Source organism: Stegodyphus dumicola, chromosome 12 (genome assembly GCF_044657685.1).
Source record: "Stegodyphus dumicola isolate Sdum_Otavi_A_Nest chromosome 12, ASM4465768v1".
In the NCBI taxonomy this organism is placed as follows: domain Eukaryota; kingdom Metazoa; phylum Arthropoda; class Arachnida; order Araneae; family Eresidae; genus Stegodyphus; species Stegodyphus dumicola.
In genome coordinates, this window is record NC_140779.1 from 9,931,939 (window position 1) to 9,945,407 (window position 13,469).

At 32.6% G+C, this 13,469-nt stretch overlaps 1 protein-coding gene across 1 annotated transcript in view; it reads right to left on the reverse strand.

Annotated features, from left to right (window-relative positions):
• The window catches only part of LOC146993497 (uncharacterized), a 31,432-nt gene extending 18,342 nt beyond the window's left edge, over nucleotides 1-13,090 (reverse strand). Inside the window, exons 1-2 of the mRNA XM_085806917.1 lie at nucleotides 12,793-13,090; nucleotides 12,481-12,546 (exon numbers count right to left, since the gene is read on the reverse strand). Of these exons, the coding sequence (XP_085663043.1) occupies nucleotides 12,481-12,546; nucleotides 12,793-12,917 (191 nt within the window). The 5' untranslated portion in view covers nucleotides 12,918-13,090. The remainder of the gene's footprint in view (nucleotides 1-12,480; nucleotides 12,547-12,792) is intronic.
• Nucleotides 13,091-13,469: the final 379 nt, after the last annotated feature.

The window sequence follows — 13,469 nt, forward strand, 5'->3', positions numbered from 1 at the left end:
ATAATGTATATTGTAAATATATATTCATTTTTGTTTTGGCTATACAATGTATACTGTATTTGTATAAATAAAACATAAAGGAATATCACGTGATTTGCGCATAACATGAGTTCACATAGATATCTGTTATCTCACTTCGTCGACATGTATACTGTGCTCATCGACTTTGTTACATCATGAACACAGATAAGTATAACAAGATTTAGATCTCCCACTGAAAATTCCCCAGAAAGCGAGAATTACTGATAATGTAACGAAATGAAGAAAGGTAATCTTTTTTTTTTTTTTTTTGAATGTGGAAATTTTAACTATTTTCAAGTGGTCTGTTTAAATTTCCATTGAACATTAAACCTGTGCTTGATGTAACCATGAGGTTTGGGAATAGTATTCAATCTTGTTGATGTACCCACAGGGAATTACGAGATTTACTTAAGCCCTTAAAATCTGAATACTTGCATGTGCTGTATTACACAAAACAAAAGTAAGATGGCTTAGTGCAAGATGTGTTTTCGAGAAAGTTTGGCAACTGATTAACGAAATTGTGCCATTCTTCAATGAGAAACATTGTTCTGTAAAGTGTGAAATTTTAAAATATATAGCATCAATTAATTTAGAAAGCAATCACAAAAAATCAGAGTCATATTTGCAAATTTTCACAGGACTAGTAAGTGATTAGTCACAGGATTTAATTTATATTGATACAGCATGGTTTTCAACTTAGCATTTTTCACATTTCTTTGTCATATGAACAATTTAAATGTCAAAATGCAATAGTTATGAAGATAGCCTGAAAAAGAAACCTGCATTTTGAGTCTGATTTTGAGTTTAAACACAGATTTCAATGCAATTCAAATGTAACTAGAAATTTTCAGCATGCCTTGCAATATAAACTATGAAGCCGTGAGACCACATTTGCAACTTGAAGTAATTTAGTTACAGTCTAACAATCACTTGAAGCAGTTGTTTCTCAGTGTTCCAAAATTACAGTTGTTCAAATCATTATATAACTACATATACATGGGAATAACAAAAAGTAGTAAAATTTATCACAGATCTGCACACGTTGGTTGACTCTTTTCTTTTGACGATATTCTTAGCATATGCTAAGAACATGATGCTGTTACAAAATGCTGGTTATCAAAATTAATCTCCAAAATAGATAACTTATTTAGTTTGATAATTTCAAAATATTTTTCTATTCAACTACATAGAGATAATCAAATGAAGAAAATTCCCAAAGCCTGTGGAAACTATCCAACATTACAAAAAAAATCATAAAACAACAGTCTCCTATTCAACTTATATAAACAAAGTAATTGTTAAACTTTACACAATCCTAAACAAGTCTTTTAACTGAAGACTAACTTTATATCACTGGTCAGTGCAAAGTTTTGTAAATGTGTATATTACAAATATTTTCAATAACATATTAAAAACACTTAAAAATAAATAGCAATGTCTCCGTAAAATAATGAAACAAACATGAATGCCAAAGTGAAGACTAGATGTCATGCCATAGTCATTTGAAATAAATTGTATTGACACACATTTCACTTTGGAAAGAAGAAAGTCCATCTCTAAAAAGATGTTTGGAAACTTATAAGAAATGATCAGCAAATTTACCTTAAAATGGATGTAAATCAATGCTGTATACACTACTGCATTTTAGAATATCCAAAATGAGAATGAAAAAAGCAATATTTTCATTGATTTTTAGGAAATAGCATATGCTGTTGACAAATTCATATGTAAACTAGGATAATTCTAGTTCCAGGATATCGCTGAAATTATTTTTCCTTAAAACAGATGTGAGAAAAAACCAGCATTTGCAGCATTCTAGACCTTTCATCAGGCCTGATGAAATTAAACGCAGCAACATCATTTTCTTTTGAATGATGCATTCAGGTGTATGAAAAAGGCAGATGAAACACTTCTCAGAATGTTGTATCATAAATGAGTCGTAAATGCTTTGCTTATATTATGCCAAGCAGTAATAGCTTTAGGGGCCATGACAGTGTGATGGCCCAAGATACTAAGTACTGAAAATTCAAACTAGGGTCAAACTACCAGTATCCAGCAACTGTATTGCTGAACTGCTTGTGAACTTGAACAAAAGTATGAATATCTTGTTAGTGAAACCCATAACGTAAGAAAAACGGCACACTAGATAAAATGTTCAAGATTAATGGTCGATTTTGTTATGAATCCCATGGTTCTGACATGTTTTAAATATACTCCTTCCACATGGATAGAAGCTGAATGATCATTGTCCTGCTTACTACAGATATAACCTTTCAATGTATAATCTGAAGGAAAGTTTAGGTTATTCGAATATTCGAAACACCTAGCATCTTCTGAAAGGTAATTGCTAAGATACATTAAAAATATGTCAAATTTTTAAGCATGAAAAATGATGTAATTCCTATTATTTTAGATAAAAATAAGAGTAATAAAAATAAAAACTTTAGTTAATTATTTAAAACCTTATATTATTGCGGCCCACGTTAATCATGTTTTAGGACTCGGGTACCTTATGGTTCTGAGTGTTTAGTCTTTTAATTATTAAGAACACAGTCATACTACTCTAAACAGGCGTGTTACCAATTATCAATAAGCCCCCCCCCCCTCCGCCGCAATTTCACCTGCTCATCCGGTAGTGATGCACCACCAGCCAGCGGCAAAACGGAGCACGCACTAAACATACGAGAATTATTAGATTCGTTGTCTAAGCGTTTGAAGAATCAGGTTGCTACCTACGACCACCGAATTCGCCGGGTTACCAACTTTGAACTGTTATCGCCAATTTTGGCGATGTTTACATTTAACGGATCCTCTGCGGAAGTGCTTCCTTAAATTTCATTCGATAGCGGTCAAAATGGATATTTTCTTTGAAATATGCTGCCTGAAACTTTTCGCGATTACAATACTTCCTTTTTACTTCGTACAAGGAAGTAAAAATTCTAAATTGCGAACTGTTTTGTATTTCTCTAGAGGATATTCGGGGAAAAGAATCCGCGAAAATAATTAAGAAATTTGATTGAGAGTAAAATCGTTTCATTTAGCAAGTAGCCTGACGAAACGAACAGTAAAACGTTTTCGTTTAAGAGAATTATGAAAAATGAAAATATAAAACAAATGAGAGCTTAAAAATTAAATTTACTTAAAAACAAATTTAGAAATCTCTGTATATAAGGGTTTGAAATGCTTAATCCTGTAACTACGTTTCAATAACGTAAATGACAATCTTTTAACAATCTGATTTCTTAATTTAACATCCAAAATGAGTTTCAAAATAAACGTGTTTTTGTTAACATTTTTATATGGATACCTTTAAAAAAAACTTCTGCGTTACGATTAAAAAGCGAGAAGTAGCAAACCAATTTCATATTTGGAAAACCTTATTTTACCGGAATACATTTCTTACCTTAAGACACATGGGCATATCATCAAATATTGAAAAAACACATTTAACAATCAATTACTAACATTTTTGTAGAATAGAAGATTATCAGCAGGAAAATAAACACATAAGCCATTGTAATTTAATCCTAAACAAAATACCGACGTGCAGTTAACAGAAATATTTTTTCTTTAGTTTTCTTTCTAATTTTATTTTTCTAGTCAGAGGAAAATATGTACGACTTGTTATTTAAATTAAATGGCCGTTTGAAATAATAATAATAATAATAAACTATATGTGTGAAATAATTTGTCTCCTCTGTCCTTCTTAGTGTCCGTGCCATTCACTACAGTATCATACATACATTCTCCCGAATAAAGACATTTCAACACTTGTAGAATAGAGTTTTAATTTAAATAAAAAATTAGCACATTATAAATTTTGTAAACTTTGATGTATTTCTTATTTTTGCCGGTTTTTCCCACCACCTTTTCCTTTTTCTCTTTGCATCCGATTCTTAAATTTTCTCTAATCGTTTTTTCAGCCATCTACCAATATCTATATCTTTATAAACTTATTCGGCATTACAAAGTTAATTTTAAGAAACATTTTGACCACTTTATGATTTCAAATGTGGCGCGGAAATTCGCAAGGAAAAATTCTCACGTATTAAACACATTTTTAAAATCTGCTAAAAACAAGCGTAGAGATAAATGACTATGAACAGACGCAGAGTCAGATAAATATTTGAAACTGAAAAAGGAGAAACTTCTAAGCTTGTAATAGTTGGTAAAAAATTTAAATAAAAAAATAAAAAAACATTGCGACTGTATAATGCCCACTCAGATCTGTAATAAATTTTAGTAGAAAATAAGCAAAATATATTCGACTTACCACGTGCCAAATTCTCTTACGTACTCAGAAATTTCCAGACTCGCACTATTCGTAAATGAAAGATCAATACGCGATGTATCCACCTCAGTAACAATTTTGCCATAGGGCGATCACGTAGGGTAGTCTGGACAAGTGGCAGAAAGGTCAGTCAAAGGTGAAAACAGGGGGGTGATCATGAATCACAAAGGCTCTAAGAACCAAGCAAGAAAATACCCTTATATGCGGTCAGGTCGTAAATTTAGAACCCCTTTTTTCACAGGGGAGGCTGAAAAGTAGGGAATAATCTTCCTCGTGGTCTTGGGGGTCGTTTAAACATCTAACTTCTCTACATTCAGTTTTATACAGAGGAAAATACAAATTGAATTCTTCAAATGAATGCAATTTTGTGCAATGAAAATGTATTACTTAACGGTAAACGATAAGATAAATAACATCTTTTTTTAAAGCCATAGGTGTAGAAAGACAGATATTTGTTACACGAATAAATTTGTAGTAAATATTGAGTTTTTCATTTCGAATGCTATGTTCCATGTATGCGAAGTAGCTGAGTATGTGAGATAATAGTCATAACCGAATGGCTTTCAACCTTTTCACGGCTAAGGACTGTTTCTCAATTACATTGTGGTCGCTGCTTTTTGGTTAATTTTCTAATGACATATAAACAATAGTTGTTTTTATTTGAGACTTATGAATGAAATAACGCAAACTAGACTGCAGAAAATTCTTAAGAAGGAAGTTAAATAATACTGAAAAATACATTATTGATGCACTTTTGTGTTTTATATGTAGTAGCATTAACTACTACTATAATCCTTAAATGGAATCCTTAAATTATATATATCTATGTATAGGTTTATATAAATGGAATCAAATACAGAACAAGGTATAAAATATCTTTATTATACAATGTTCATTACCATACGTATATTTACGTAATATCAATATAAATACTTAGTTAGGTTTCGTCGTACATATATAATTTATTTTTATATTTTGTATTTTTGTATTAGATTCAGTGTAGTGTACGTATCTGAAGTTTAATTTTACTTGTTCTCTTTTTGGGTTACGACTTTAAGTGAGAACAATCAGTTAGGATCTGACTTTTCCTTTCTTTTAATCATTATATATATTCAAATACTACTTGATAAGTATACATAAAATATAGCAGTTTTTTAAGGTACTTATTTATATATCTATTGTTTGGTCTTGTTTCTTTGATTATAGCAAAGCATTCGACGGTTATTTGCCTAAGGGTAAGGGTGCCTGCCTCGTGGAGAAGTTTCGAAGCAAAACTGACTCTTATGCACGTTACACGTGGGGAAAACCTCGAAAACGCCAATACAGCCATCCCCGTCGATCCGGATTCGAACCCCGGATCGACCTGCCAGAGTTCAACGGTTTTAGAGCTCAGCCGCTAGTGAGCCACACACACACACATCCATACATATACATTAAGTAGTATTTACATGTCGTTTATAAAGTATAACTGAGTGCAATTTAATCAGAAAGAGAAAATATTCTACGGAATTACTTCACTTCGTAGACTTTTTGCTAAGCTTCATATTTCATTCATTAAGAGAATCGCAACGCTGATTCCATTTCCTAGACCTTTATGTATCTTATTTTTTTATACACTGAATTATATTTAGAAAATTATTTCACTTGGTTATAGCTGAAAATGCAGTTTTTTTATTGAAGAATTTAAGGGTAAGAAGAGAATTATGCCCTTTTCTAATTATTCTTGAAGCATTTAATTTTTTTTTAAAAAAAGCACACATTAATACGGATCACTGAACTAAAGTGCTCGATATAGGACAGATTAATTAGCTACTAAATTTTGATTTTCGTTGAGTAAAAATGAATTCATCTGTATTCTATAAGAAAGCAAATATTCAAGAAATGTTTTTTTTTTCGATTCTCGCAGTCATAATATTTTTCTTAAGTATTCAGCTAATTCATATTCAAATATTCCAATCCATTACAATAAGTAATAAATCGATACAGTAAATAAATAATTAAAATCAATTAAATGGAATTTTAATTGATTTTAATTGCCATTTTCCCTCTGATAAACCCCTCTTTAGAGTTCAATAGCAGTCGATCAGCTTTTGTTGGGGGTTCATTTTTCTTTATGGTATGCTTACGTCATATATGTATGTATTATGCATTGCTCATACTCGTCAATTGCAGCTTTTAATACTTTTTGGAAAAAAATCAATATGAGAATCCAGAAAATGATTCTTAGCGACGCTAAAACTATTATTACTAGGCACTCTCATGCCACAATGTTTTAAAAAAAAAATCACATTGTTTAAAGGTAGATTCTATGCTCATATTTTAGTCTAAAATTAAAAGCTGAAAGTCAAAATTAAGGGGGTTGCTCTTAGAAAGCCTCAATTAGAAGTAGTTATATGAAATGTTAATCAATACTTACAATCTTACGGATTAAACACTTATTCCCTATTTGATCACGTGTATGGCAAACAGATATTCGTCATTCATAAAGAAAAGAAAGGTGAATCAAAATGAGTTATATTCTTGTTTTTCCAACTGCAAAAACATCTTAATATACTATCGGATTTAATCTTTAAATTATTCCAATAATAATCAGAACAATGGGAGCCATTATTCTTAACTATAATTTACTAATGCAAATCCTATTTTGGTTTCAAATAGCTTTCATTAATTACGTTAATGATATACTGATACTGAATGAGACCTAAAAACACTTTTTTTTAAATATATCTCCTCATATGATCCCCGACACAGCCGTTTACTTTCTCCTTCCGTAATTAACGTCAGTCTCCTGCTGTTGACCGCATTTGCCAAGCCACCAGATGCAAGACGGGGAACCTAACAGCTGGCTGTGTCAGTACAGTGAGAATTTGAAGAGTGAAAATTCAAACTTGAAAATTAATGCGTTGTAGTGTTCTCCACTGTGTATTTCTAAGTTGCTATTGAAAGCTAAGAATCCTAAGAACTGATAAGCGAATAATCGCTTGAATCCTGTGACAGGAAACAACAAAATGGAAAGGGAAAATAACCCTTTATTATTCAACGTAAGATTTAACAAAATTCCGTCTTGGAGTGTACAATAAAGCCGACACTTGGGCTTGAATTTAAGAGACTAAGAATTAAACTGAAACTAATCTTAACTAAAGAGCTATAGCCAAAGTTATCAGGATTCTAGCGGAGTTGGCCCCTTAAGAGCGTTTAATACCCCTTTCTCATGTCGATTTTTAATAACAGATGGCGCTACGAACGTTGAGCGATAAAGACTCAAATCTGTAAGACTACCTACAGCCTGGTTACTATGGCAACGAAGCTTCCCTTCCACTGTACTCGTTTGGCGGGAAAGTGAGTAAGCCATAAAACACTTCCCCTCAGTTGAAAAAAAGACCTGCTATCATTTCTTCCGTCTGTGACTCAGACTGCAGGGTATGTTTTGAAAAGGAATAGAACTTTTCCACTTTTGTGTTGAATGAAAGATATCTGTGAGATACGTGCAGCAGTCCCTATTTCTTTTCGCAAAATTTGTTCATCACGCTTTTCAATGTTGCGTAATGTTTCATAATTCGCCGTTATTCTGCGGAAGAAAACAGTTTTTAAAAATACTAGATTTTTAAGCATTTCGGTAATTTCATCGCGACATAAAAATTATTATAAATGATTTTATACTTGATGATATGTGTATACATATATAGCATGCACATAATATTCCATTTACTCATCCATCCATAATATTTCATAAATTACCATCCATAATATTCCATAAATATGTGTTAGCACTTTCCAGAGCTTTATATATTTTTTTTTACTTGTATTATAAAATCGTATAACACTCCTAACTATTATTTTTTTATTTCAAAAGTGGATAAATCATTATCAAATTTTTCTAGTACACGGCACATTATCTGAGATCCGCTTTGAATGAAAACTACATAAAGTGTTATAATGAACAATCAGTTTCAAGATTTCACTTGATACTGAAATGCATAAAATCAAATTGCGTTTCTATGTTTCAGGTTTATAAAATACAGCTGATAATTGAAGGGGTAAAGTACAAGCTGATAATACATGATAAGGGGGAAGAAATTCCTAAATTACAAAATTGAATATTATATTTTACTAAAGTAAAATGATACATATTATAGATACATCCTAAAAAACGATAATATTTATATATATATATTGTATATCGTATATATATATATATATTATATATTTATATGTATATGTACTCTTTTCCGGATGCAACTGTAATTACGTACTGAGCTGATTTATCATCTTCCTGTAGCGACGCATTTGGATTTGCTGTGAATGAATTTGTTTCATTGAACAGGAACAAATAGGAAACAGAATATTGAAAATTGAATTTGTTTTAAGCATTAGTAATTTATATATGTTAGATTGAGTAAAAAGAGTATATTCATGCATAACGTATAAATAAGCGAAGTGAATACTTTTTGGCAATCACCTTTCTAGGATGATCATTTTTGAAAATAACCAGTACTGTTGATAACATAAACACCGGTACGATCTATCTGCCTAAGGAAAAGGATGCCTTCGTGGAAGACTTTCTAAGGTGAATTGACTCCTATACACGTTACACAGGGTAAAACCATGAAAGCGCAGCCAGTCGGACCGAGCTACTGGTGTTCAGCTACTTTACTGCTTCGTGCCTTATTTCAGAGCGGATTCGCTATATATGAAACAGAGCAATGTGCTGTTACCGTATTTAGCAGCCTGCCTTTTTCCTTGACCTACCATAAAAAAATAAAATAGCAAAATTATAACAGCGTTTCTAAAAAGATGCTTTGCTATATTCTCATTAAATCTTTATCATTCTGTGCTACTAAAAACGAAGTACGATTATTTCAAATTCAAAATTTTATAACATTACTTTACTGAAAGTGATCTCATGTCTTCTAAAAATGAAACCCCACATCTGTTTCTATCCAAGCGGCTTACTTTCTAGACAAAGTAATTTCAGTGTAACGTATTCAGTTTTATCTAACTTTGAACGAAAAAAAAACTGTGTACATAACAGGCAAAGATATTAACAGCACATAAATTTACTCAATTATATTGGATTACCAGAGGAGAAAAAAATAATCCGATGAGATAATTCTCTGAGAATTCATAAACGCTAAATTAAGAATAAATTTTATAAAATGTTTGCTAATGAATACATGTATTTGCATAGTAAGTTTCCTTTTTTTAAAATTTTCCCATCTTTATCACGTTTATCGGAGTGTCGTATTTAACTTCACAACTATGCTCCGAAATTTCATTGCTGTAGATTGGATGATTACCAATATATAATCCTACTAGTAACCAGGGCCAGTATTAGAGGTTTTTGCTGCTCACTACAATATCTGTGGCTCTTACTTCTGCCACGCGCCGCCAGTGGCTGAGTGGTTAAGAATATTGATTACTGGAAGTTAGACCTGGTTTCGGTTCGATCCCAGGCGAACCAGCTGGCTGCATGGTTTGTTTTCCTGTTGTGCAACATGAATACGAGCCAGTTTCATTCAGCAATTAGGCTCACCCGCGCCCGAGCGGTTAAATCGCTGAACACTGGTAGTTCCGACCTGGGCTCGAATCAAGGCGAACGGGCTGGCTACATGGGCGTTTTCATAATCTTCCCCGTGTGTAACGTGTATGGGGAGCTTTGCTATAAACTAAACTAAGCCTTCAGAAACTTCCTTCACGAAAGCATCTGCTATCTGCCACCTCGTGGCTTTGCTATATTCAAAGAGCCTAACCCAATTCTAGCACTTAGTTCCTCTCTAAATTCTAGCGGGCGAGCGCTAAAGTCGCCTATTACTGGTAGTTCAACCTCGGCACATTATCTGAGTTCAGCTTTGAATGAAAACAACATAAAGTGTTATAATGAACGATTAGTTTAAAGATTTCACTTGATACTGAAATGCAAAAAATCAAATTGCGTTTCTACATATCAGATTTATAAAGTACAGCTGATAATTGTAGGAATATCAGGTTCATAAAGTACAGCTGATAAATGCATAAGTGGGAAGGAATTCATAAATTACAAAATTTAATGGTTGTAACGAAAATTTTAAACACGAACGTTCTTCATAAAGTTAGGAAAAAAAAAAAGCAGTCAGTACCTTTAGTGCGGGTAGTAATCACTACCAAAAATCTATGCTTTTCTGCCAATGTTTTGGTAGTTTTTCAAAACCTTCGGCTCGGAAACTTGGTGGCCCGAGTCCAAACACAGGTCAACCTCATTCCGGACGTGTGTGTGTGATTATGGCAAAGCCTCGAGGGCTATCTGCCTAAGAGGAGGGATGCCTTCATGGAGGACTTTCTAAGGGAAACTGGCTCGTATACACGTTACACATGGGGAAAACCACAAAAACACCCATGCAGCCAGCCCGTTCGCGGGATTTGAACCTCGGACCGAACTACCAGTGTTCAGCGACTTTTACCACTCGACCGCTGGTGGGCTCTCATTTCGGACGTCTTGTGCAGAAGTGAAGATAGGACCAGCAAGATGTAGCTGCAAGTGTGAAAAAAAAAAGGTAGAAGTCCGAACGTGCGATGTAGGGGTTATATGGTGGGTGTGGTGAAAGATGCCTTTCGAGTCCGTACAGATGCCAGCCGGTGAATGCAGACACGTATGGTATCATCTTGATGGAACGTTACCTTTCTGCGCCGGAACTCAATTTGACTCTTTTCCTTGATAGCAATGTCTTGTGGGGATAAGCAATTTATACTCCTAAACCTAAAAAAAAACTTGGGAAAAAAAAAGATCACATGACTTAAATTTGTTGTCTAATTGCTCTAACTTGAGGCACATTACGAGAGGAAAGCAAAGTTAGTAATCAGAATTATTTAAAAAATTGGTACTTTTCCGTTTTGCCGGCGCAAGCGATAAAGTCGCCAATAATGGTACAACTGAAGCCAAACGGAATATCCTCGCGGGTAACCTTTCACGCCTCGTTTTCAAAAAAAGTCGCAGCCATTTTTTATCAGATTGATTGTTTCTTTCAATATTGGCATACTATTACATAGAATTTTTACAAACTAGTTAAATTTTATCGCCTAAGAGAATTCGCAGTAATTAAGTCAATTAGAATGCAATCACACCGCTCATCCGAACGCGAAAATATAGAAAAGGCAAAATTAAGGGTTAAATTCATCAATTCTAATGAGAATGCACTAGCGAAGTAAAGCACTGCGGTTTTACATAATTTCTGAGTAAGCTATTCGTACGAATTGAAATAATTCTTGCATTTAAACTTGTATTCCAAATTCAGATTTAACTTGAAATTAATGTAGATAATTACTAAGAGAATTAGATTTTTGTAGCGTAGTTTACATGAGATCACTTGAGGTCACGTGATACAAACCGGCGAATCAGGATTTTGAACCATGAAAGCATAGTAAATTCTTAAATTAATGTCTTTTTACAAATTTATTGTCTTTATTTATTGGCTGTTTACAAATTTTTAAACCATATTAAAATGTTTATGCCTTCAAAATAAAAATTCTTAAAATTAACATTTGTTACCATTTTTTATGTGTATACTGTATGTTGTCGCCAACAAAGTCTGCTTGGCGAGATTTGCGCCGGCGAAACGGAAAAGTACCAAAAATTTTATCCTTATATTTTTCTTAAAAATTCTGTAAAATAATAAAATTTTTGGCTTTCCTCAAATAAATATATATGGAAAAAATAATAGCCACATGATCACAGATATTATATTTTGTTATTATATGTAATCACAGCATATTATATTTTGTTATATTTTATTAACAAAATTTAAATTATTAAAAATCTCTTTAATGAAGGGAACATAAAACATCATGAAAACAATGAAAAAGAAGCAATATTTAAAAAAGATAGTAGGCTTATTGATGAGGCTCCCATCAAAAGAATCGAACCCCAAAATATTTTCATGTGCTTCAGTGTCCCGTCTGAAAATTTCACTGATTTCAATGTATATATTTTAAAAAAAAACTTTTATTTTCAAGTTCTTTCATGCAAAACGTCCAAATTTGGTACAAATCAAATTCATCCCCCTCTTTTTGATAGCTACAATATTATATTTAACAGTTTTAATAGCTATCAGTATGTAAACAACATAATGTAACACCATAAAAGAAAAACATAAATGATGACATTTTAATTTTGGCATAGAGAAATACATATTTACCCCAAAAGAGAGCTTGTATTTCTACCTTCTACGTCAGAGTCAATAACTGAAATGTCCAGATCAGAACTGAGAAGAAAAGAACCATAATTAGTTTAATTAAGATACAATAACACGCTGACCAAGTATTAATTTAGAAGTCAAGCAACAAAAATCAGCATCATATTTTGAAATATTCACTATTTGAAAATATAACGCTGATTTTGGTTGCTTGACTTCTAAATTAATACATAATTAGTTAACCATAATTAAGTAACTGTAAGAGTTTCAATATCATGCACAGCTAATATCTATTTTAGAAATAAACCAACTTACCTCAAGAAAGCCTGCCTTAGGAACATTAGCTGTAACTTCAGGCGTAGAAAAGTCAAATTTTTCACTTCCAGACCTAAGAATGAAAGAAATAAACTGCTATAACATAATTTAAAAAAAAAAAACATGAATAAATAAATGTAGAATTTGACTTAATTCACAGCATGAGAGCACGAAGTAATAGTTAAATGGTTTATTTAATAGAAAGAAATAAAAGTAAATAAAGATGAAGTTAACGGCATGCAGGATTAACATAATGATGTAAAGGCATAACATCGGAAGCACAATTAAAGTTCATAAACTCTTGAAGACGTGTGAGCCGTCTGCTCACGTCTGCCCTCCACTCTCGACCAGGTCTCAGCGCTGTCTGGGATGATTCTTACTGCGCTGGGTGATGCTATACTGATGACGTCATAATCCTGGTATTCTAATTCAGCATTGGACGTTGATGACTCCCACATAAATAACACATAAATTTAAGCATTAAGCTATGTATGACTACCACCCATCTCAGACAGTGCGACAGATACCGCTGTACACTGTTTCGCCATACCTTGTGTAGCTATTATATCATTTTGTATAACCACAGTTTAGAAAAATTACAAAATGTGTTATTTATATCTATCTAAAATGGTACATTACTACATGATTTGTAAGAATAAATTAGAGAGCTCTGCGAA